Genomic DNA, 27885 nt, shown 5'->3' with positions numbered 1-27885 from the left:
TTACCATAAGCAACTATGTAGCTATTAATTTGAAACTTTTGAATTAGGACAATGTAGCAATTAATACAAAATACAAGATGTACATACATTGATTAATATTCCTAAATATAAACAAACAAACAAACAAACTAAAGTACATTATCATATGTACACCGTTCATTTGAGAAAGGTGTCGGTTCCCTTATTCCATCCATAACCTCATTTAGGGAATACCGCTATAAGATTAGATAACAAAAATATAGCTCAGCCAAAGAAGTTGGAGTGCTGTATCAATTTCAAATTTGAATGGGACAAGTTTTGAGTGCTGGCATCAGTTATCTCATGCATGTATCAGAAAATGGACATAGGTGATAAAATGTCACAATCCGTACAAGGCTAATCATGAAATGTAAAAGAAAGCTCACGACATCGGATTCTGGACAAGCTTTGGATGAGTAGAGGCATAGATGGAAGTATTTACATCTGTTGTTAGGTGTGATAGAAGGTGCTGTACATCTGGTCGCAAACTTTCCAATGCTCTACCAAACAGTACCAAAACCTCTGCTCTAGGCTTACTTGTGGATTGTACTGGCCCACCCTGCCCTTCATAATGCACAACATGGTGCCTGAAACCAAAAAGAGCAGTAAGTGGTTAGGAAGACAAATGTCAGGTAAGCAACCATTACAACAGATTGTTCATTTCATCTTAATAAATAGAATTGCAGGAAATCTAAACTATGACAAGTTCCATATTCCAATAAGTTCCAAAAACTAGAAATGTTGTAATAAAATTCGATAAATTCATTTAGTTCAATTCACAAATAAGTTCTGATCATTTCAAATAATTTGCTATTAATTATGATTAGCCGTATTCTGGTGAATAATGAAGCCCTATTCTTACAGGAAGTCAATCAGGTCGATTATCTCTGAAGCCTGAGCAGGCACGGATGGTTGTGCAGTCTTTCCAAAGACATCCACCATTGCACCAAGTAGAAGAGAGAGAGTCTGCAAGATTAGATTGACATATACAACAAAAGTTAGAACATAAAGGGTAATTAAGAAAACAGGTCACAAAAATCTATACGTATACTTTTCTTTCTATTTTTTTCTAGCTAAAAAACTTGCACTCAAAAACATATCACCTAGCTTGGGATGCCATTTTGGATAAAGAGTATAACCTTTGCTGTAGTGATCAAGGATGACTTATACATCATCGTCTCATCATTAATAATGATAAGCAAAAAGAACTTGTCATTCATTCTTTAAGGTATTCTTCAAAATTTGGAGCAAAAAAAATAAAAAATAATAAAAAAAATGTTTCAGAGAAAAGCACATGTAGCATATTTCCAATACCATTCCATGTCTATTACCCTCTCTTCTGCAAAAATGAGTAGTATTCAGATGTAGATAGGGAGCAGGAATAAATGTGTGTTGTTGGGCCTATTGGCCTCGGACTTATAGAGAAGGGGGGATGGTATCCTGGTGGTTATGGTGGCAAGAAGAAAAGAGGATGGTAATATATAAATATCACACTCAAAAGACGACAAAGTTGCTCCATAGTCTAATCTCACATATTTATCTTTTTATCTACTCCTCTTTTCCTTCTATTTTCTCTAAAGGGGTAGAATTACTTTTTTAAATTGTTGGTTGAAAAGAGTTGATGAGAGAGAAAAGTGGCGGGGATAAATGTAGTGATTGTTAGTGAGGGTAAAGCTATAGTTCCCCACAACAAAATATAGTATGAGTCAAACTTAAATGGACAGTCTGAAAAGGAAAATAGGTTAAGGGACAAAGGGAGTATAAGAGAAGTGTCACATAAGAGTGCCTATGTTACAAAATATTATTTACAAAAATAAATTTGTTGAGATACGACTCATAATCGAGCAATCACGCACACAAGATTAAGCATGTGTGGGTGTTTACAAGGAGACACGCCCATGCGTCATCAGATAGTTCACATTATGAAGTTCCTGCCTACTCATTTTCAGAGACACACGCTCGTGTCACTCATAGTCGTTAGTGCTCTATCGAGAAGAAGTCTTTTGTAAGCTTTTATCTCGACCTTTTAGAAGGGGCACACTTGTTTGGAGTGAAGACGGTTTTAATACAAACAAGCGAAGTGTATTTTTTATGGAATATATGGTATGTCGCTTTGGTACTCAGAGGGGGGGAAGCAATGAAGTGGTGAGTTTGGATGGAAAGGATTTGACCATGAGTGTATTTTTTAAGTATCTTGGGTCGATCATCTAGAAAAATGGTAATATTGATCAAGACGTGGCACATAGGATTAAGTCGGGGTGACTTAAATGGAGAGCGGCCACCAGAGTGTTATGTGACCGAAGCATTCCCTTATAATTGAAGGTAAAATTCTACCCGTGTTGCTCTATGGTACAGAATTTTGGGCTTCTAAGAAGGAGCACATTAAAAAGATGGAAGTTACGAAATTGCACATGTTAAGGTGGATATGTGGGAACGCTCTAAGATATAGAATAAGAAATGAGGTTATTCGCAAGAAAGTAGGTGTGGCAGGCATTAAAATAAACTAAGGGAAAATCACTTGCATTGCTTTGGGCATGTAAGACGGAGACCCGAGGGTACACCGGTTCGAAGAGTGGAAGAGTGGGACTATGAAGGGGTAAAACGAGGGATAGGGAGACCGAAAATGACTTGGTTGGAAGGAGTTATGAAAAATTAGAAGTATATGGATTTGCATGAGGATGAAGCATTGGATCGTAAGGGATGGAGGAGGAAGATTTATGTCGACTACATGGAATAATCAAATTTGGTTCATGTTAACCGACCCCACTTATGGGATTAAGGCTTTGATCGATTGATTGATTAATTGATTGAAATTTCTCCATATGACGCCTATTAGAACTATACTGGTAAGCTATGTTACTTGGACTCGGGTACCTATGTCCGACACGGATACGTGTCCAAGTGTCCGATCCGATTAAATTTTGAAAAATTTCCATGATTTTGAACTAAAATGAAGTGTCCAAGTGTCCCACCCATGTCCGAGGGTCCGACACGGGTACGTGAGGTGAAATGAAGAGTTTGAGTAACATAGCTGGTGAGGTACTTTAAGGTTCATTAGGATTTCCTAATGTTATATAAGGAACTGTTGGGTAGACAATTAGATGTGCAAATTTTAAGCCTTGTCAATTCAAGCCTCCACTTTAGATATATTGTGAGAGGGGGAGTGTAGTACATCCATCGTATAAGAGAAAAGCAAGTAAACAAATACATTAATAAGGAAAAAATGTTAAATTGTTATGGTTTAATTTTTTACATTTATTTGTCAATTTACTTTCTCTAATCCCTTCCTTATAAAGCGTGTTAAGAATATTTGTCACAACTATAAAGAAAAGGGGAAGTACTTTTTACTATTTAAGTTTTTGGATAATATGCAAAAAACACCTCTTTACAAAATGCATTTTTTTTTTTTTTGTAAGAAACCACCTTATAATTTTTTTTTTAACAACACTCCTTAGGTCTTTAAGACCATATCGTTTTTATTGATTCAATAAAGGCTTATGACAAGATGCCAAGAGAGGTACTTTGGTGGAAAATTTTAAAGAAAAGGTATCCTGCGAAGGTAATTGAACCTGGTTAAGGATATGTAGTGGGATGTGTCAACAAATGTGAGGACATGTGGGAGGTTGATAAAATATTTTCCCATCACAATTGGAATGCATCAAGGGTTTGCATTAAGCCCTTTTATTTTTGCAACAGTTCTAAATGAAGTAAACCGGCTAATTCAAGATGAGGTCTCATCGTGTATGTTGTTTGCGGATGATATCGTTTAGGTGGATGAAACTATAGATGGAGTTAATGCCAAATTGGAGCAATGGAGGCAAAGATTGGAATATCAAGGGTTTTAAGCTAAGTGAGAGTAAGACTGAATATTTGGTATGGAGCTTTGGTACACAGAAGGAGACAATCGATGATGTAGTGAGTTTGGACGAAAAGGATTTGTTTGTAATTGTTTTAAATACCTTGGGTCGATCATCCAGAAGAATAGTGACATTGATCTAAAATGTAGCCCATAGGATTAAGTCGTGGTGGTTACAATGGAGAGCGGCCAAGCAAGTGTTATGTGACCGAAGCATTCCTTTACAATGTAATGGGAAATTCTATAGTAATTCCATAAGATTAGTGTTGCTTTATGGTGTCGAACGTTGGCTTCTAAGAAGGAAAATAAAAATATAGAGGTTACAGAATTGCGCATGTTAAGATTGATGTGCGGGAACACACCTTATGCCAGAATGCGAGCATTGACCTTGTCTTCTGGCATTGACTTTGTCACGTGTGGGTCATGTGATCTCATAAAACCACTTCCTTTATACTACCTCCGTTACACATTATTTGCAACGATTTGACATAATGTAGAGAGGAAAAATGTCTTATCGTTGCAAATAATATATAACAGGTAGTATTTTTTTTTCCTCTTTTCCCTCACTACCACCACCTCACCGCCACCATCACCAACTCCACCTCTCTGCTATCCTCACCAACACCAATTCACTGCCACCACCCCCTGCCATCCTCACTAACACCATCTCACCCAATAAATCCACTCCCATGAAAATTCCACCCCTATTAATTCTCCCCCATCCACCCGAAAACCCCACCCCACCTCCACATCCCCTACCTCCATTGAAGCACAATAAAGCAAGCACATACAAAAAAAAAAAAAAAAAAGTTTTCAATTAAATACCCAAATTATAATGATAATTGCACCCATTAATTTTCCCAAAAAAATTGATGATTTCACCACCAATTACAAAGTTGAATTGTGAAGAGAGGGATAATCAAAAGTTTTAGTGGCTACATGGTACCATGGTTTGAAAATGCGGTTTCGGGAACGATCGCGATAACGGTAACGTATCGTGGAACGAAATTGATGCGGATGTGGTCACTTAATTTTAGTTTTATGATTTTATATGTTTATTAATATTATTACTCATAACTTTTAAAAAAAATAAATTTTTATATCATTTTCGTCTAATAAAAAATATATTTTTTATTTTAATAATTAATTATTATTATCTTCTAAAATAAATTGTTTTGTACAGTAAATATTGGGTAACAACCGTAACACTTAAAAGGGTAAAGACAATTTTAGTTAAAGTTAGTCAAAAGGACAAAAGGTCAAAAGCAAAACAAGTGGTATTGAAAATGACACATTGACACCTGTCCTATACCCATTTCCCTACCCCCCACCTTCACTCAATACCACCCATTTCCTGTTCCTGCCCCTCTCTCTCTCCTCCCCCTCTTTCCTACTTCACTTTGGTTTACGATGAAGTCAAAGAAAATTTCGCAAATTCAAGCGATTTTTCGGGCGATTCATGATTAAATCGTTGTACTGGCCGATTCGCTCCGAAAACTGCGGTGTATTTTAAAAACCCGCATCAAAACGCTAAATCTTGGTTCGGAAAAATTGAAAACCGCTACAACTCGCCGATACTTGATGGTGCGGCCGCATTTTTGAACCCTGCATGGTACCATAGAACCGCCAACGATGGTGGGCCACGACATGATTTCATGCTGGAAGAATAGAGGAGAAAGAAAGCGCAATTGGAGGGGAAAGTGGGGTGGTATTGAGTGAACATGTGAGAGGCACGTTGGGTAGTTAACACCGACAAACAAGGTCAAACCCTAAAATCTGGCGCAAATTTTTTTTACACGCTGCTATTGCAAAAAATAATGTGTCACCCTCAAGTGCTGCAGTTTAATGAAACGGAGGAAGTACATTCTTTTAATTTTATATAGAAAAACCAAATTATGATTAAAAATATATAGAGCGACACGAAAGGCAAGATGACGGCAAGATGACTGTTTCTCAACATGTTAAAACCAAGTTATACAACAACAACAGACTCCTAACTACTTGATTCCTAAATTTGTACTAGCCTGTATAGTTCCTCCCCCTTACTAATCCGGCTACGAAGTTAGAAATTGTAAATAAATAAAATAAAAAAATCAGAGAAAACTATATTTAGGGTCATAGGGAGCACCTGCTAGGCAAGATATATTATTTTCATGGAAAGGAAAAGGTGATGACACGAAATAGGATATACAAAAGTGCATAAAGTCCGTACCTTGTTAAAGAGAGTATGAGCATTTGCAAGTCTTGGGAGCAATGGACCCATTATACGGAAAACTATCCTAAGCATAGCCACTGAAGTTATTGGCCTGAGTTGCTTTATGATTACATGGGCTCCTTCAAGCCATTCTTGTGGAAGGTTGCTAAAGAATGAGTGGAGCAAACCGACAACATTGCCTGGAAATATTCAAAATCAAACAATATAAGAATCCTACATATTATATTATATGAAATACAGCACAGAACTGCAAAATTTATAATTTTGAGGTTTGGTAAACTATAGTTTCAGCAGCCTCTACATTGTGTCATGTAACTCATGTTAACTAAATTTCAATTACTTTTCATAGTACATTGCGCTTTGACTTAGAAACATAATGCAACCACAGAAAAATCTTAAGTTTATTGGACAATCTATTTTTTTTTTTTTTTCACAGAAAATATCTATCATTGATTGTACAATATTGTTTTTTTTTTCCTTTGATACCATGATATTGTAAACCACTCTTGTTGCTGCCTAAGCTTAACAAGTAAAAGGCTGCAATGCTATCTGTCTGTAAATAAAAAATACCTTCACTACTCATTTACAAGACATCATTAATTTTGAATGTTTACTGTACGTCCATTTGCCAAATTGTGTCTATTATCTACACTTCAAAGTGTGTGTGTCTATATATATCTACACTTCAAATTCTAGTTTGTCGATGTTGACAGTAGGGCTGGTTATTAGGGAATTTTAAATTAAATGCACCAAATAAATACAATGGAATATAAAGGGGATAATTTCTATTCCCCTATTGAAACCACCTAATCAAACAAGCCCTCAGATGTTTTTGAGTGATTTTCGCATTACTTTATCAAGAAATGGTAGTCACATAACCTCCAGATATTACCATTAGATCATCAAAACGGAACGGAGTGTTATGGATTGTAAGCACTAATGAGGTGCATTAGAGGGGGGGAAAAAAAAAAAAAAAAAAAAAAAAAAAAAAAAGGAAAGAAAAAAAAACCCCCCTTGATTAAGATCTGTTCATCCCTTCAAATTCCTATTTTTCTATTAGATTGCAACCAAGCTCCTAGATATACAACTTAAGATGAGGATAAAGAAGGCAGATGGACAAACTAACTAACTAAAATAACTTATAAGCTTAATAGTAACCCAACCCACCCTCTCAACAGTGTTAAAGTTAATTTGATACATTGACGATATTGTCCATTCATAATCTTTATATTCTTTCTTAATATGTGAGCCAAGGAGCTTGGATGCAAGTTTTTTGAATTGGAGGAAGTATATAAGAGAAGCTCAAAAAAAAAATAGGTTAAATAACAGAATTTAAGTATTCTACAATTGCACCACCCAATAACATTACAATCCTTCTTATCGGTCTTTTCTAGATTTACTTACCAGTTCAGAGTAACGAAATAAATGTCATAAGGATAGAGAATGACGTGCTAGGACCTAATTACAGAGCTGATATAATTTGGCTGTATATAAAACCCGACCATATCAACTAAATTAAGACGAAATTATTCAAGCTTAGAATTTTGACATGTTAAACTATGATACTGAGCCAATATATTTGCAAACAACAAAAAGTAATGATATGGCAGTAAAATCCCAAAAGAATCCACAAATGCAAGCTAAATATAATAATGGAAAATTTGTCTGAAAGGTATCCACAAATGCAAGTTAAATATAATAATGGAAAGTTCGTCTGAAAGGTCCTTTTAAGTGGTTGACTTTGTGAGAAAGGTCCTTGTATAAAAAAGGGTGGCAAAAAAGGTCTTTATATCCCATCCCAATTAGGTTGTAAGGAGGGATCTTTGACCGAATTCCGGCAATTGACTTTATTTTCCAGCCATTGACCATCAGTCCATCAAGTGTCCAGCACATGACATACCCCCCCCCCCTCCCCTGTTTTTGTCTTTTTCTCCCTTTCCCCTCCAAATTCCAACTGACCCTAAATCTTTCCCACCCTATTTCTCCTTTCTCTCTCTTATATAATCTGATGTAACTTGCAAAAGTCCATAAATGGCGGTGTAATAACTCAACTGGGCAATTGGAAGCCCACAAGTACACCATTTCAACGGTTTGTGTGGGGATGAAATGCTATAATTTAAAAACAACTTTTTATATTTGTAATTGGAAAATTAGAAATTGAAAAAACCATTAATCGGCATTAACAATTACATTAGTATAATTAACAAAGGGGTTTTGACCTCACTTAATGCGACTTCCCTTCAATTTGAATGGGAAGGACTAGATTTGAACTTTGTTGTAGTGAACAAGCTGCTTTGTGAAAACTAGGGTTCACAAATTAGAGAGAGAAAGGAAATAAGGGGATAAGAATCAGGGTCAACTGGAATAGGAGGGTTAAGGGAGAAAAAGAAAAAAAAAATAGGGGGGGGGGGGGGGGGGGTTTACAGTCACATGATGGTCAACACCTGGAAAATAAAGTCAATCTCCAAAATCCGGTCAAAAGGTCCCTCCTTACAGCCTAAATGGAATATAATTATATAAGGACCTTTTTCACAAAGTCGACCACTTAAAAGCACCTTTTTCATAAATGTTCGTAATTTTTTTTAACTGAATAAGCAGGAAAAAAAACAATAATAAATAATACCTATGGCTGTGGAGGTGTTGTCTTGAGCAGCCCATGTCGGATCAAGTAAAGCATAATTAACAGCTGAATCCAGCTCACTAGGGGACCTCTTCCCATCATTGAGCCACCAGGTCTCTTTAACAAGACGTGACACCTCAAGATAGAGTTGTACATGAAAATCTTGTGGAAGCTGAGCCAGTAGAAGACCACAAGCTTGAATCAATAAACACGATAGCTGTTGACACGTATAGCCACTACGAGAAACAAAATTGGACGTATTCAGTCCAGAAACTGGTGCGGTAGATCTGGTTGCATTCATAGAATCTGTGCTTCCACCAGAAGGTGATGTTGGTAACACAGAGGTTTGCCCCGAACTATTTGAAGTTCCATGCAACCCATGGCTAGACTGAATAAGCGTAGATTGGATATGGACAACGATTTGAACAAGTGATGCCACAATTTGGGAAGCAGAAACTGGAAGAGAAAGCAATTCTATTACAGCTGTTTCAAGCACCAGCTGTGTGTGTGTCCCAGGATCTTGGATCTGATAGAAAGCCTTCTGAACCTCAGAAACATTTGTTTGCCCAGATTGATTTGCAACAGGATTTTTATTCGGCGGACAGCGCGCTGAAAGGTATGAAGCATCTAAGATTGATCCTGATTTTGAGCTGCTACTAAGGGGAGGAATGACGTTATTCACTAGACCCAACAGCAGGGAAGCAAAGTAATCCGGAGGAGGGCATGAAGTATTTGTTAGGGAAATGTGTTGTGGAAACGACTCTGAAAATGGAATCTAAACCAAGATTTGCATCACAAAAGATATCAGCCACCAAGATGACAAGAATCACAATGAAATTACAGATCATGAAAACAAAGCCCTTTATTACCTTGGGTAAATCAAGCAAATTCAATATGCGGACAATTAGCTTTCCTGGAAGATGACCATAAAAATATGCTAATATGTCACGGACAAAAGTAAACCTTAAAGGATGGTAAGCTAGCAATTGTTTATACATCGCCAGAACTCTCTCGGCATGATCCATAGCATCATTTTCAATGAGTCGGTAAACAACCAAAGGAATAACAGGAAGCAAACGGGCAGCAATATCATCAAAAATCACAGGAAACCTACAAGATAAGTGAAAGAGTGATATGCTTCAGTCAATACATTATCACATAGTTAACATAAGTCAATTACATTACACCCAATGTCAGTCAAGTATTCGAAGTAAAATGGAATAGGAGTAACCCTATACTATAATTCAAAAGCTAACCTTCAAACTTCAAAGGCAAAAGCTGTTCAAGCTTCAAGAATATTATTAACTCGCTAAAAAAGGATAAAAGCATTATTAAATAAATAAATACATAAAATATGTCTTTTTACCTAAAGTACCCGTGTCAGACCTTGGAGCTTGGACAGTCCCATGCTTCAACATGGGTAGGCCATTTCAACATCATTTTAAACCAAACATAGAAAATTTTCATTAAACAGTCGAGTCAGCCACGTACGTGCTCCCTAGTCTAAGTAACATAGCCCCCCTGACAACCCACATCCCTGCTCTCCTTCATCAAACAACCACCCTCAGGTGCTGCACCCTATAATTTGTCTTCATCTTCCCCCACCCCCCCCCCCCCCACCCCCTCCCCACCCCTCCCTGCCTTCCCCATAAAAATTATTCAATAATTACTCCTTTCACTTTATTGCACAAATACTGAAGATATCCATTTTTAGAAAGGGCTACTCTAGATATCAAATAAGACCTAAGGCTACAATGCAAGGACAATGTAGAATATTCCTTGATATAACCCGCCTTGAAGCATCTGCCAAGGAGCGTAGCCAAAAATTAAAAGCTAACGGGGCCAAGGCTATTATTTTTGATGGCCAAAATATTTTTCGTGTTAGCATTGACAATATAAATTTTTCTATACAAAAATTCAAAGTTAATCATTTTACCTCAGCATTAAAACAAATTAGAGACAAATACGAAGTACTTTGTAGTAAAAGTTAAAAACAACTCTAAATCAATAACAATTAATAAAAATAAGTAGAAGCACAAACTAACAATATATAACATTTAAATTTTAGAAAGTTACGTGTTATTTGAATGTATGTCACAACATCATACAAAAGCAAACACGACTCTAATTCATTAACAATTAACAAAAACAAGTAGAAACACAAACTAGCGATATTGAACATTTAGATCTTACTTCCTCCGTTCTTTTTTACTTGACCCGCTTTGACTTTTACACTATTCACCACCCCTTCTTTGACTGTCTTTTGTGAATGATACATAAGGAAAAATATATTCATGTGAGATCTTTTATGTCTCAATAAGTACTATCATAATATACAACTTTAATAATTTTTACTTATGTAGAACTTAAGTTATTGATCGCTAAAGTTTTGCATTGGCAAGCGTGATAAAAGAAATAGGTCAAGTAAAAAAGAACAGAGGAAGTAGAAAATACATGTTTTTTGGAATGTATGTCACAACATCATACACAAGATAAGTCATGATGATCATCAATTAATAAAATTTAGACAAAGTATTATTGAATTTGAAGCATTGAATCTTCATCGTATAAGAAAAAATAAAGAGAAAAATAAAGTGTAGAAGGAAATAGAAGGGGAAAAAATTAAGAAGAGAGATTGTAAAAGAAAAAAACACCCAAATTATACAAGAAAAAATAAAAGAGAAAAAATACATAAATAAAGAAGTGGGAATATAAAAGAAAAAGAAAAAGAAATAAAGTGGGAGATCTAGGAGAATCGAACAAGTGACCATTTCTAACCATGTGTGGTATCATGTAGTACCTTTTCACCACTAAAGCAAGACCATTTATGTGATACTGGTCTTCACTTAATAATACATATACAATAAATCTACAGGGGCCAAATTAAAAAAATTATGGGCCGTGAAGCTAGGCTATCGGCCCCTACCAGCCCCCCTTGTAGCTCTGCCCAGGTTGTGGCTGCCACTGAAGATGACAGCCAATGAAGCTACTTCCACCTAGTCTCTACAACAAAAACCCCACTAGATTTGCCACATGCCCATAGTCATATGAAAGAATAATATTGATGGGTGAATGGTTTTTTCCGGTCAACCCCTTGATCTTTAAATCCTTAACTTCATTTCATATCATGGTGCTTAATCCAAGCTAGACAACCATTTTAGAATATTGTATACATTATGTTTTGAAGTGTTAATGTAGAAAACATAGAAATACTTTGCCACTTCAAGTAGAAGTGGCCAATTTACAGGGCATTCTAGATCCTCAATAGGCTGCCCTTCTAAGATGGCTACCATGAATTAATGCAGTTGAATATAACAAATAATGGCAACTGTCTTCCAAGTCTATATCCTAAACATTTATCCAAAAGAGATCTACCACAAGTCCACACCAATAAAGCATAATTTAGAAAAAAAAAATACCTTTCTTTCCAAGAGAGATGATTTCCTAATGCCTTATGCAGATCCACACGTTTAAATATTCCAGAATATAGCCAATGCTCAGGAGGTCCACGGGTCAAATAGAATAATTTCAATCTTTGCTGAAGCTCTTGCCTGTCAAGTAGACTGATCTGCAAACCATTTTTGCAAGACAACTCAATCATCAGATAACGATAAAAAAAATTTAAGACTAGGACTGCCCTTAGGAATAACTATAACAGTAAAAGAAAAGAAGGTTTAAAGAGCAACGTATGGTATATGCTACGGAAGTAAGAATAGAAAGATAGAAAGGTTTTTCTCTAGTAAGAGCTAGGGGAAGAAAGCCTATCAGTCCTGTCACCATCCCAATGGTTGTTATGTTTAAAAGCTAATAGGATATGAGTTAGGCTCCATGTAAGAGACTAACTGCATTGAGGAATCGTAAATAATGTAAAAATTGACAGCTCCTGGAGCCATAGCAGTTTTATATTTCAGTCCATCATCAAATCAAATAATTACTCTTACATCAGCAACAAGACTTATCCCTTTCAAGCAAGCTAGATTTTCATTATACCTTGTAACCTATATTAATGCACAGAAGTTTTAGTACTTGGCATAACTGTGTCTTTTCCTGTAATTTATGTGCTGTTTCAAATGAATGATATCCATTTGATCTTAAGAGATTATTGGTCATTAACCTTGGGTATTGTGCAAGGAATTACTGACACTATCTCTAGGAAACAATATGAACTTATTGAACTCGAGAACACCACTTCTTAAAGCACTAAATCTTCAAAGTCATAAGGTATAATCATAAAATCCTACATTCAATTCTCACGCTCTTGCATATGAGCAGCTATAGTCATACGGAAGAATAAACCACGGAATTTGGAATAACTATCCTTATTTCTAAAATTACAAGCTTCCTTGTAAAATAGTCTAGAAAATACCAAGACTGAAACCCACTTGAATTTGAAAACCAGAGGTCATTTGGGAAAGAAACTTGTAATAAAAAATAATGATAATAATAATATTAATAAAAAAAATAAAAAGTAAATAAAACTCACTGCAATATGTAACGCATGTGTATCATCATCACGATCAATCAATGCAAGGACTAAAATATCCAAAGGAAGCAATTCGTGAGTCCAAATAAAGAATGCCAAATTTGTAGATGCTTTCATAAGAAGATCCTGCAACGATAACCAAGATGAAATAAAAAAATAAATGAATGAATTTTCCAATTGTGAGTCAGTGAAAAGTTTCAAGATATTTATATGCTGGCAACAGCCAGCAACATCACCTGCAAAGGATGTCCACGCTGAAGTTCTACATGAATGTGATGAAGCAGAACATCAACCATGGTGTAAATATTAGCAGTGACTTCTTCAGGGGAAAAATCTCTCAACACACGTGCCTGTGCTTGATTGGATTGAAGCCTCAAATTAGAATATATCAAACAAGATTGCATAGCTTACATACACAAAAATCATTCCATCCATAATCATGTAACCATTTATAAATTGCTTTTTTTTAAAAAAAAAAAAAGAAATTCTTTTTTTATAAATAAGAAGAAAAAAATAAATACGAGCAGAAAAGGGTAGGTACCAAATTTGCGCTATTTATACTTTCAGGATGTCCATGCATAAGTATCCAAGCACCAGCACAAAGATATTGCCGGTGTTGAGGAAAGCTATGACCTAGGTAAGTCGATACATAAGAAGGATCAGCTGACGGGGATAGAAGTTGGGTGCATTGATTGATAACCGTAGTCTCTGCCTGTCACAAAAAACAACATATAGGATTAGATATCAAATCAATTATACAACTATTTTGGGCATTGGTATCCCTAAATGTCACATAAGCTCAACATACAAGTTTTATAGAGCAATTAAAAGCAATCAAGTGCCCAGCATACAATTGGGCTTCCCCCAATTATACGACTACTTTAGGTACTGGTTTGTCCATATTGCGTATAGTGTAATTAGTAAATTCTTCAGCAAAAAAATAATTAAATATATAAATAAATAATAGGTACTGATTTTAAAGTCCCTTGCTTAAGAATATCATTAAAAATTATCACAGAACACAAAGTCACAGACATATTAGATTGTAAAATCACTGAAATGGCACAACAGAGTGATTACTACAAAAGGTGTAAGCAGCCTTAAAAATCTGTAATTCAAACTTGCGGCTTTGAAGCACTGCAAGAAAATAATAATTAAAAAGGAAAATGTTAAAAAACCTGCTGCCATGCTTGAATAGCCAGTCCCCTTTTATCTGAACGGCCAGCTAAAGTTTCACGTAGAACAGGAGGAAAATAACGCAGAGTTTTGTCAGACCAAGTATGTTGACTACTCGACAATATTTGCTCCAACATCGCAGGAAGATAAAGTAAATGCTCAGACTCAGCTATTCCACGCGTCTTAATAATAATAGCAAGAGAAATGACAGCAATTCGATTCAAAGTTTCAGTGAATTCAGTAGGACCCTGCAATTTTAAAAAATGATAAAATAAAAGAATTATACCCAGAGTAAAATAAAACTGAATGAAAACAAGTAAGCATTATAAAAACCTTAACACCTTTCCTTCCTTCTTCACTGAAAAGAAATCTCTCAGGGATAAGATCAAGTTCATGCATAGATTTTCAGCCAGTCTAAATAAACGATGATCACCGCGTTTCCCTTTCAAGGCAGCAACAATTTTTGTGACATCATACATTAAGCTCTTGTTCTTTCCTTCATACCTACAATTCAAGTTATGCATCAATTTCCTTCATTCTGAAGTAGAAAATAAATAAATAAATAAAAGAGGGGGGCACAAACCAGGTGAGAACTGCTACTCAATGATAGAGAGTAAACAAGTTCAAACTATGACACAGTATTATAATAAGTAATAATTATTTCCTATTAAAACAGCTAGGGCAACTAACCCAACCAAAAAAAAAAAAGGATAATAGAGCAACTAAAAGCCCAATGTCACATAGGCTCCCTTCATCACTCTCATAGAAATATTTGATTGAAGGAGTAATTCTCCAATAGATTACACAACCCCTCACCATATACAACAGCACATAAAGACCGTACTTGTACCAAGAAACAAATTTATGAATTGAAGGGATAAGCCCCATCATTGTTGTAAATCTTGTAATCATAAGGATTTTTTTTTCAGATCACACATTTTAAAACACAAATTTCATGAGAAAGTGCTATTGTTCAAATATACGGTTTTGGTCTCCATTGCGGGAGCGGTACAGTGATGCACGAACATAAATGATGCGTTGATCTCAGACAGTTGCGTATTCATTTGAAAGTCTTTTAGGGATTTTAATAGTTGTACACTGTCATAATTAAGAGTAGACTATTAGAGGCTTAAAGCCATTATTGACGAGACGAGGAATCTTTCAAATTATATCTGAAAAGCAACTTTTGAGTGAAATACTGGTTAAACCTTCAATGCGGGTCCATTAGGGGTTAAAACATTTGATTCGAACAAGGTCAAGATCACAGGCTTTTGAGACAACTCATACGTCCTCAATACGGATTAATCAAAATGATGCAATCGTTTTTCTGTACCTCAGAAAGTGCCTTTTAGAATCTTCAGTACTTCTAAGAAAAAACTTTCTTGTGGTTCCTTAATCCCTTTTTGGTATACTCTAGTGGTTTCACCCTTCCTTTCCTTTTCCAACCTTTTTCTCTCCACTCACACACACACCCAATGACAATACACACTCTTTTCTTTCCCTCCCTCACATACATTCCCACTCTTTTTCTTTTTTTGTTCTCTTTTCTTTAGAACTACAACAACAATATTTCGCTTCTATTTATAGAAATAAATAATACTTAGGTAATTTTTCTGTTGTTATCCAGTACTTATAATTTTCTTCACAGCATAAAGTTTGGGAAGAAAGCTAGGAAATATTCCAGATCCCAATGATGTATCTTGATATCAATTCTAGTTGATAGGCAATAGTAATGAGTTTAAGTGTATAATAAATTTATAATTGCTTAATATTTAGCTGAAACTGTTAAGATTTTGGGAATCATCACCATTTTTGTTGTGCTTCATTGCCATAAATGACAACATCCAGGGTTATGGTAGATTAATAGTAAATTTTCCTTCAACTCAACTCCAATAAGAGAAAAAAGTAGAAGTTGGAGGTGAAGCAAACAACACACATGAAGCCACATAGTAGCCTTTGAGTCAAAAATCATCACAGGGGTATGGTAACCAGCATGGCAATAGCTGGTGATAGGTTTGACCAATTGATGTTCAAAATCAACAGATTGTGTTTTGTTGAATCCTTACTAATGATAATTTTGAAACGAGTGATCTAGGTTATTTTTCATGGAAAGTAGGGTTCTAATTCTTAGAATAAAATCCTCACTCTATATGAGTACACATATAAAGACAAACACACACAAACAAGTCATACTCACCGATAGAGTGGAAGCAACCGATAATTCAGAATCTCTAGAACCAAAAGTGTTGCTAGTGGCTTGCTTAGTGTGCTTGGGTTCCTTTGAGTCAAATGCTGCAACAATGAAGCAATAGACATTTACACATGACAAGCTCACAATACATAATAATTCAATTTGTAATCCTGTTGATACATTCAGAAGTTTAAGCAAATCATCTGCATCTCAAAGCCCTTAATAAAGAGTTCTCCATAACAACATATTAGTCTTTTACCTCTAATTATTATAGATAAAAACATAAAATAAACCAGCTTAAAAATCAGTCAATAGAGTAAAGAAGTTACACTGAAGTGTGAGCGAAACAATGAATATGGCGCGATGAGAAGCAACCTTGTATAGGTTTCAACCATTGCAATGCTAGGAATAACCTACACAGTAAGAACAGCTTGTTAGAGCCACAGTGTACTACTACCTCAGGTCTCAAATTTCTAAAATGCAGCGAAACTACTGTCCTAATTTTAGATCAATATTCTTACATAGTTCAGATGTCATTGTTAGCTGGGAAGCAATACAATGCTATTCATGGATTGGGTAAAATACGTAGCTTGTGAGTAGCTTATTTTTGAGTTTTTATAGGGGTAAGTAAATTGGCACACTCTTTGGTTAATGGTATACTGTAAATGCTTATATACATATGTGAGAATAGCTTACAATCATAAGATCAACTAACATCCAACGCTCCACATCTACCGGTCCACCCCGGTCAAAGTAATGGCAACATCGTAAATTTTAGATTGTATATTTATAAAAAATTGGTCCAGCTTTTTCCAGGAATAAGTATAGATGGGAGAAAAGAAAGAAAATAGACAAAAGACTGCAAATAAATAATTAAAGGCTTAGAGTATAGATGGGAAACCTTACAACAGGTTTCCCATACAACAGGCATGAATGAGCCGAATTGTAAGGCAAAAGGTCTTAAGGATGCCTTATAAAACAATATTCGAACTAAGTCATTGAAGCATTAATGCACAAAATTGTAGGAAAAATCACAGTAGGTGTAATCACGAGCAACTACAGGATATGAAAAGACAAAGAACGTAGCATATGAGCTAATCAGTAGTCAATAGTCATGGAACAAATGCCCAAGAAAGCTTCTCAAATTTACCCCTAGAAATAATTTTTTGATTCCTTTGTAAGTTTGTAGTACTACAAGTCTGCTATTAACAAGTTTGGTTGCTAAGATTTCATAAAACCAAAACACTAATGACATAATAACAGTATACCTGTCCAGAGAATAAAGAATCCTCCATTTGATAAGCAAGTTTCATGCACAAGTTAATTGAGAATCCAGATATTAGTGATATTGGTAGGGGACTTGTTTCCCGCATCATTACAAGTCTCTCATTTGACTGCATACCAGAGACCGGTAATAGTTCTGTACCAGCAGCATTAAGCCAATTCATCACCATCTCACAAGCAGGCTGTGCCATTGTGTAAGATACAACCCAAAACATTCCAATTGATCTGTCATCCATATTCATGTAATCCAGCATCCGTTCACCTGTATCAGGAAAGCATAAACTTTTGACTCCGATACACAATCAACATCTACACATTACTACATTTAGTAGGCCTTCATATTCTCAACATTCCTAAGGGAAACTCTCCTCTTTGCATCAGCACTAAACACATGCATACATTATGATACCAATGAAACTTAAAATAAATAAATAAATGGAGGATTTTTTGTCCTATTGGAATTCGTAATCCTTATTACTAAATCAGTAATTACTTATTTCTTCAAGATTTTTTGCCCTATTTCCATAACAGCTTTTTACTAGGGTAGGGGGAATAAAACAAATCATCACTATCATTGTTTTAGGAAGTAGAGGCTATTTATAAAAGAAGATGACCTAAAAAGACTGTTAAAAAAGAAAGAAGTTAACAGAGAACATTTCTTTATCGTATTGATACATTAAAAATAAATTAGTTACTGTTGTGCCTAACATGTCTCATTCAAAGTTTTAAATTTGAATGAACTATTAGTATCTAAACTCTAACAAGCTTGTCTAGAAGTTGTGCATATAAAAAAATGTGTGCATATAAATCGAATGTGTGCATGTGAGACAGAGAGAGAGTGTGCATATTGCCCTAAATTTTCTTGTATACTTTAAATATAATTATCATACAAAAAAATGATTTTATGTCACAAAAAGTTAATCTTCTCAAACTTGAAATTTGATTTTATTATCTAATTACAAGATCATACTTATCTTAAACCCCCAAAATTATCCTAAACCTTGTTTATATAAGCTTTGCCATGAGATTAAGGAGGCAACCAACTCTTAAATTTTCTCCGTATTTCACCCTACTTCCACCCAGCCATCATCCCTTCATAATTTCCCCAACCCACAAGATTTGTGGTCAATATATAAGTGGAACATCAATCTAACTAAAATTTCTTCTTTTGGATTAATGAAATCAACTATATTATGCTCCAACCTTGCACCTAGAACTGCTCAACCGTCTCTCTTGATCTTCCCTGTTCTTAACATCTAAACCAAATTTTCAAACAAAAATGGAAAAAAAAAAAAAAATCACATCATCGAACCTCCTCTGCTGGAGCACTGCTACACCAATCACCACCTCTGCTCCTATCCCCCCGTTCATCCTTGAATGTTATACTATTTATCGTATTGATAACTTTTGCTGTGCAGAGGCATATTTTGAGAAGTTATAATGACTTTGCCCTCTGTACAACGATGCCTATACTTTTTTTTTTAATGATTAATTGATCTTAGTGACCAATTAATTTTGTTAAGTATACGTAGGAATAAAATGGCTACCATGACTAGTAATTGATATAAGAGAACTCGCTTGGATTTTTTTTCAAGTACAAGTTCTATAATGCTTTTTTAATACAGTGCTGTGTCGTCACTTAATAGTAACTCTCTCGCCTTTTTCAAACTATACAAAACTTTAAGGATCAAGAAAAAAAGGATGAACATGGTTGTGCTTGTGCAAATAAAAAGAAAGGTTTTATAATAGTTAGAGAAATGAACATGTACTTCATTGTATGCATCATATAAGCTTCATATTTTGGGTGAAGTTGATTAGTCATACATCATTTATTTATTCCTGATAAAGTAACAGGTATCATTACAATATAATTGATGGTTACCTTTGCTCACTTGCCTCCACCACTCATCTATTTGCTTTCCTTTCTGAAGCTGCTCATTATTCAAGTGATCTCTATGTAGTGTGTTCAAAGACCATATTCTCAAGTTCTGGCAGCTGCTTATAAAGTCAAGCAGTATACTTTGAGGACTATTGGGATCAGAGCTCTTATCTTCTCTATGAAATGATAAGATCTTTTTTGTTGTCTCAACCTGTATGCATAAAAGGAAAACTCGAACTTTATACAGTCAAATTATGAGATCAAAGCAAGGAAAAAGTATCGAGAGGAAGTGAAAAAAAAATCTGTACATGTTAAAAAATTATTTTGCACAACAATCATTATCACACAAAAAAATGCACTAGTCAAACTGACTAACTACTTGTAAGCCCCTATAGACTATTTTTCCGACTTGCTTTACTACATTTGAGAGGGGAGAAAAGAGGGGACAAAATTAAAGATAACAGATCTTTCAGCCATAACCAGCTGGAATACCTTTCTGGAGTCATTATTTAGAGCGTTCATAACAAGCTCAACACGAATAATCTGTGCAAGCAACCATGTAACATGATTTGTCCGAAGAATATGGCGGTCATCTTCAATCAGCCGCAAAACAAGCTTGTCCACAAAATCAACAAAGTCAATGCAGCCACTCTTCATCAGAAAGAAGAATATATCCGAAAAAATAAGCCACTCCTGCCAACAATTTGACTCTGAACATACATTAGAACACCAATTAGCTCACTATAATGGTAACTTCTCCAGACACAAATACAATGCAGTAAAGCACAATCACAGATCACGATATTTGGGATTAAAAAAAAAAATGATTAACATAAACATAGGATCAATATCTGGTACACTGATAGCCATATCAAGAGTTAAGCGATTTTTTTTTTATTTAGTTTTTTTTTTTTTTGTAAAATAAAAAATAATAGATAAAAAAAAATATAAAAAGGATGAACTAAAATTGGAACGATCTAATTCCTACCAAAAACATAAATCAGGATGCTTACGAAGTTTGGGAATATAACTATGCAAGAGTTGTGACCGGTACATTTTAACTATTGATCAGGAACTCTGAATGTCATGGAAGACTTGAAACAGTAATTTTAAAATATATATCTGTATAACAGAATACTCAGATTGTAGAGTAGCATTCTGATTGAGGCACAATTAATTTTATATTTATTAAAAATGAATATAAATAAATAAAATAAAATAAAAAAATAAAAAATAAATAAAAAATAAAAACAGCCCAGATATATCACCATCTACAGAAAAATGGTACACTTTATAACTTACCCAGATATTTTTCTACAGCTCATTACAACATGGAAATTAAAATAATATAGAAATTGATTGAGAGATGGCTAAGTGGTTGATTCTTAGATACCAGCGTGGTTCTTTGTTAAGAACTATTTTAATTAAGTCCAACAGATACATGAATTTGATCACAAGGATAGAAAGGAGGGTTTTCTTATAGAATAAGAAGACCAATTCAAAGCCATTGGAACTTCGAAGTTTTGGACCTTAATAGCTGTGATCTCTATGGATAATTTCTGCCAAAGTGTCAAGCTGAGAGAAAATACACCATTGCCAAATGCCAGAAACAGAATCAGTAACCCCATCCCTAAGAACCAGCAACATAATTTCATCTCTACGTCATATTATCTTCACCTTAAAAAAATAATATTAAGTAAAAATAATATGATGTATTTTAAAGGAGTTAAGTACACAACCACTCCCTGAACTTAGACTAAGGCCCTGTTCTCTTCACCTTAAAAAAATAATATTAAGTAAAAATAATTTTAGTTCAATAAAAATAAGTTCAGTTCAGTAAAATTAATTTCAGTTCAGTAAAAATAATTTCAATTCAGTAAAATTCAGTTTTCTGAAAGAAGAATTATAACCTAAAAACCAGTACAAAAAATTTCAGTTCAGCAAAAATAATTTCAATTCAGTAAAATTAATTTAAGTTCGGTAAAAATAATTTAAATTCAGCAAAAATAATTTTAGTTCAGTAAAAATAATTTCAGTTCAGCAAAATTAAGGTGAAGTGAACGGGGCCTAAAGTTGCAAGCTACTCACTAAACTTACAAAAGTTGCAATTTACTCACTAAAATCAGTTATGACCTACAATAACAGGTTAATTCAATAAACTCCCTAAACTTTATGACATAAAAGTTTGCAACTCCCTAAACCTCCTAACTATTTTAATAAAAATCTTTAACTATGGTTACATTTTAATTTTTACAAATATTAAACTATATTAGAAATAATTATTTTCTTACAAAAATAACCCAACCCCTCCCCACCCACCCCACCCACCACCCAACCCCTTTCCCCTACTAGCGCCCAACTCTTCACCATGGTGCGATGCCCATTTCCCTCCCCCGCCGCCACCCACCTTGACACCTTGCCCTTTTCATTTCCCACCCCTTCCTCCCATTCCTCCACGATGACTCCCACCCCCTCCCTAAAATGAACCCCCTTTTCCATGTTCCCCTCCCAAAAAGGACCCTCCTTGAAACGGCCCCTCCCCGAAGCGACCCTCTCCCTTGTTCCCCTCTTGAAAAACGACCCCCAAACCTTAAACACCCCACTCAAAACAAAACATGTTTAGGGTTTGGGGGCAATTTTCAGGGAGGGTGTTCGTTTCGAGAAGGAGATTGTTTTCATGATAAGTTATTAAGTTGCATGTAAAAAAAAAATCCCTTGCATCAACAGCAGCAGTATTTAACTGACCCGCTCTGATGACTGCAGCTCAGAGCATTTGCAGCAGATACATAACTGCTGTAGAAATGTAGAAGTTTCAGAGAGGGGTAAAAAATTGGCAGCTTTTTTGTTTCATATAGGTTATTCATATTTCATAATAGATTTCCAAGCAACTATGCTAAGAGGTGGTGGTGAAAATATTTTTTATTCTACTTTTTTTTTAGGTAGGGGGGAGGGGGTTAAAGGAAGGAAAATTAAAGGGAAAGTTTGAGGGAGGGAGCACTTAGTGAATTGTATTGCTTCAAATGAGAAAGGAGACAGCAATGTGTTTATAAGCCAAATTTAAAAGCTTTTAAGTTTACCAAATAACCCAGAATAGCTCATCTCATATTTCACCCTAAACTTTATCACCATATGTTCCCATGTATAGATGTTTGACTAGGAAAAAAAAATGAGAAATGGCTAGAAGCTTCTTGCCTGAATTTGTCAGCTTCAATAGTTCAACAATTCTGTCAACAGTTGCCTCACAAATCATGTCCCATGTGAAAACAGCTCCAGGAGAGGATACATTAGGTTGTGGCCGGTAACAGGGGGCAACAAGCAACACACGTTTCCACCAATCTGGAGAGGGAGTTGTACGCAGAGCATGTCTAATACACCGTAAAGCTCTATCCCAGTCCAAAGTACCCTTCTGGATACAAACTGCCAAATCCTGCAACAAAGTATAAAAAGAAACCAAAAGGATTAACTCAAGAATAGACATCACAGAGACTTATGAATGTATCAAAGACAAACAAGAAGCATCTATTAACAGAAAATTACAAGTACATGTGTTCAATAGAAACTACTTTATTTATATAAACAACAGAATCGGATTATCTAAAATCCATTGTAAGGACTATGAAGCAAAAGGCAAATGAGTAAACTTGCTGGAATTCCCAATTCTCCCTCATATCTTTCCAACCACTCCATCTCAAGAATTTATAAAAGGCTTATCTTTACCAGCCACTTTATATACATGATTTCAGCACCCTTAATCAACCTCACAATTATCTTCTCATCAATTAATGCATGCTGTGTCAACCTCAACCCATAAACAGATTGTTTACAAGAAAATTCAGAAAGAAGATGAAGAAAATTTGATGTTTTGTTGATCTGCACTGACTTTGGAGTATTTTAGGAGGTTGCAAAATGTTTGATGAAAAGGACAGCCAATGAAATGATGAGTAAAGAACACAAAACCCAAATTGTTTTGAGCAATATAGATGAAAAAATGCTTGTTAAGCATCTTCTGGCCTCTTTTCGTTGGTTTTTTTTTCTCTTTAGCACTTCCTACTAGCCTTGTTTTAGGCTTGAATAAGTGGCAAAACAACAATTTCAAGGGTACAGGTTCTGTTCTTTGAGGCAATTGTATAGCTGGAGTCAAATGACAAGACCTTACTATTTGCATTTTCTTATCGCAAAGTTAAAATTATGAAAATAACTTTTGGAAAATACATTAAGAAAACTCCAACTAGACCCCTCTTGATAATGCTTTTTCTTATAAATTTGCATACATATAAGGTCAAATCTCAGTCAAGCCAGGAGATAAGATCTGACCCAACCATGCCAGAAATTTCAGACAAAACCTATCTGACTAAAAATTTCAAACCAAAACAAATATCAGGTGAAGAGAACATAGCCTTAGTGTGCTAAATGTTAAAGAGTGAGTTCTAAACAACAAACATAGCTAAGCTGGCTTAGGTAGGATTTTTGTATCCTATATTAACCCTAGAAGACACTCACAGAGTCACAGTATACATAAGCAGCTAATAGGTATCTATGGTTATCTATGTTTATACTCAGTCCTTGTTTTTTTCCCTTTTGTTGAACTCAGACCATCTTATCCTCGATAGTTTTATTTATTTTAACCTATTTTCCATTTCCGATATTTTAGTAAGGAAAATGTAAACAAGAGAGAGTATTCTCTTTTTTTTTTTGTTTTTAACTAGAATTGAAAAGAAACCAAAATGAAGTGTAAGGTTGGAAAAAAGAAATAGTAAGAGAAAAGGTCAAAGAAAAGGTGTAAATAAATGTAGAGGAAAGTTTCTTGTAAAAGTAAGTGACTAAGAGTGCAAAAAGCCTTAAAAATAATATGAAATGGATTGGGTTAGCAGTCAAACATAACTGAAATTCATAGCAACATTAAGAAGAGTTGGCAATCCTAAAGGAATTGAAATCTAATTCAGATATGACATTTAAAAAAAAATGGAGGATACCTAAAGTGTGAAAGGAAATCAAGCGAAAACAGCAGCAAGGATAGCAACACACAAAGAAAAAAAAATTGCAGGTATTGACAAAGCCAAAAACATGCAACTTACATAAGTGAACAGCTTATGTTAAGTTAGATATTCAGACAAGTTGCATTGATTCCAGTACACATGCAGGAACTATAAATTCAACTGACAATAAGGTCACACCTCACAGGAGTCTCGGCAGTAAATAAAATAAAGACAATACAGCTGAAGCATGTCAAGAACTATCCTTCAGGCAGATTGATTTACCACAGACAAATCTATAGTTTCTCACTATATAATCCAAATTATATTCTTGATGACAACTAATTAATAGTCGCTGTAAGTTGAAACATGATTTTAAGCCAAACTTTCATAATTAAGCATAAAAATGTGTTGTAAGAGAAATTAAACTTATAATAGCGTTGACATGGTCACCTCTCCATGCAATGGTTCTCCCAAAACACTTGGATATGTGATAGGTGAATACCGCAAATTTGTTATTGCTTCACCTCCAAAATGAGGAGTGGCTAGAGGTAAAAATCGTTGGGTACCAAAAGTTGGACAGTGTAAGTGTTGGTCTAACATTTGCATATGCATAGCCATCATGTCCCGTCGTCGGTGAATCTCCATTATAAGTGTAAACAAGGATTCATCATCTGGTATGTTTTCAATAAATTGTAATCCACTGCGTAATAACTCATAAAATGGTACTCGACATTTGTCCTCCTTGACTAACAGCCAAATAACATCCAGACACCTATGAAGCCAGTCAATGAGAGCCTTGTCAAGTCTCCAAGATTTTGCAACATCAGATTCATCATTGAATTGATGTCTTTGATCCCAATTGACCAGCCAAGTTTGCATATGAGATAGTATCTCAGCATGTGTGGCAGGTTTCAAAGTAGACTCTAGACTTAATAGAATAATTTTACAGCAGAGCTGACGCAGACTACTTATGGCACTATCCCTTATTGCTGAACTGACCATCAGGGATGACTGTTGGTGGTTGCTAGATATCTCATTCAGCTTTACTGGAGATGAAGTTATAGCAGATGATGGTTCATTAACAGATTGAGCAGGGGATCCTATATTTTGAGCAGAGATTAATGGTGATGCAGGGTTTGACTGAAAAGTAGAGGATACTGATATGGTGTTTGTGGTTGGCAACATCCCAGTTTGAGATACTGTTAAGGTGGCTGCAGGTGTAGCTTGACTACCTTGACCAAATGACATCTCTGCAGAGGACACTGCACTGAGAAGTGATGGTAAAAAAGTATCCCATTTTATATGCTCAATACTGCACAAGCTTCTCAAAGCAAACAGAAGAAATTCTGCTCGTGGAGAATGGCTACAACACTGAACAACTAGAGAAATCAGAACAGCTTCTGTTACCAAACGCAGTTGCTCTTGATCCTGAGACAATTGTCACAGATACATAAGGTCAAAGTTGAAAGTAAGAAATAAAAAGTGAATAAAACATATCAAATGTGAACATATCTTAGATCAGACATCCAAAGCTGAAACTCACAGGAAATTGCCTCAGAACTTGTTCAAAATCAGAAACAAACTGCTCATTTGGAGGAGGAAGATCTCTGTTTAGCGCTGTTACACGCTTTTGTGCTTTATTCCTAGAGACAATAAACCAATTATCTTATCAATTTTTAATACCACAGTATACATATATGACATTCAATTTATTTCGAATCAGATACATTTTAGTATACCTTTCCTCTTCTTTTTAGTCATTCAACAACAACGACAACAACAAAGCCTTAGTCCCAAAATGATTAGGGGTCCGCTAACAAGAATCGTCATAAGGAACTGTTCGTAAAGGAAATAGAGTATAGCAAGAAAATTGATCGAAGATTTAGATAAATCACCACAAGTGATGGGGATACAAGATTTATATAATGCAGTAACTGATTTTTCAAACTTTTAACTGATGAGTTAATAAGTTATTCACCAAGGAACATGGGTATTGATCTTTAATGACCCAAGAGTGTTACTTATGGCTAAGTACTAATATGTGTAACTGGATAACAACAATGAGTTTGTTTATAACTTAATAAATTATGAGACGTCCGAAATCAACGACCATAGCAATACCACACAAACCCAATAACATTGCCCTCTGAGCCGCCACCCCCCCCCCCCCCCCCCAAATGGAAATCAGCTAGGGTTTAATCATCTACGCTTCTAAATAAAGGTTGTTTAAGCCCACGACACCAATTCCCCCGTCAATCACCATATTTGCCAATAGCTAGATAGTTTATTAAAGACAGCAACCTGAATTAATTTCTGCATTCATACATTTTTAGCTTTGTTCAAACTCATTACCATATTCATACTATCTCCGAACAATTGAATCATTAGCTTTTGTGATCTTAAAGATTAAGAATAAAAAAATTTGAAACAATGAGCTTCCAGCTAGGAATTAATCATCTATGCTTCGCCCTAATCATAGGATTGTTCAATTCACCAATTAACTGACCACTTTCACCATCAATCACCAAAAGCGGTATATCGTTACTCAATAGATACCAACATGAGCTTTCAAAGTGTTCGTACTTTTTTCCACTTTATCGACAATGACGGTCGTCAATTTAATCGTTTTAAAAAGATATTCCAATACACTTAAAAAATACAGATTGAATAACTTAAAAGAAACAAACTATACCCGTTTTTAAGTTCTCCATAATATACCAAATCAACTAACAAACACAGCAGAATATTTACGAATACTAAACAATGATTAAACAAATTCCATAACATACAACACAATTATAAACAAATAAATTCATTACAAAATGAGTAAAACAAATAAAAATAAAATCAATGGGCATAAATTAAATTGGGCGAGAACTGAACAACTGAGAACGAAACTTACGGTGTTTGTTCATCAGATTTTTGGCGCGAAATTCTCTGCAATGATGAAAAGAAACAAGAAATTGAAGTATAAAAAAACCAGATTAGAGAAAACTACAAAAATTGCAGGAATTGGTGAATTACCCCTAAATAAAGGTTGAAGAGATCAGTGATAACTGATTTAGCTGGGTGTAATTGATAAGATCTTGAAGAAGATGGTCTTTGATTTTGCTCCATTTCAATTTGATTGTTCTTCAGTTCTTGAAGCAGCTTCAATTGGGAAGTGAAATGAAGGTGAAGGGTGAGA

General features: G+C 35.1%; 1 protein-coding gene across 1 annotated transcript; it reads right to left on the bottom strand.

The window, feature by feature from the left end:
- Positions 1–27885, bottom strand: LOC145601415 (mediator of RNA polymerase II transcription subunit 23-like). Its single transcript, XM_081657431.1, has 21 exons — positions 27723–27885; positions 27601–27635; positions 26242–26341; positions 25149–26126; positions 22915–23149; positions 20215–20432; positions 19726–19933; positions 17828–18105; positions 16889–16972; positions 16566–16660; positions 14710–14872; positions 14371–14616; positions 13734–13904; positions 13429–13542; positions 13193–13318; positions 12129–12277; positions 9579–9819; positions 8713–9484; positions 6087–6268; positions 881–984; positions 1–605 (listed from the first exon to the last, which is right to left on the bottom strand). Exons 1-21 carry the CDS (start codon positions 27813–27815, stop codon positions 401–403), a joined length of 4797 nt encoding a protein of 1598 aa, XP_081513557.1. The 5' UTR covers positions 27816–27885; the 3' UTR covers positions 1–400.

The sequence above is a fragment of the Chenopodium album genome, chromosome 21 (assembly GCF_948465745.1).
Source record: "Chenopodium album chromosome 21, dcCheAlbu1.1, whole genome shotgun sequence".
Taxonomy (NCBI): domain Eukaryota; kingdom Viridiplantae; phylum Streptophyta; class Magnoliopsida; order Caryophyllales; family Amaranthaceae; genus Chenopodium; species Chenopodium album.
Note: the sequence above shows the minus strand (reverse complement) of the source record. Positions and strands in the feature narration are given on the sequence as shown.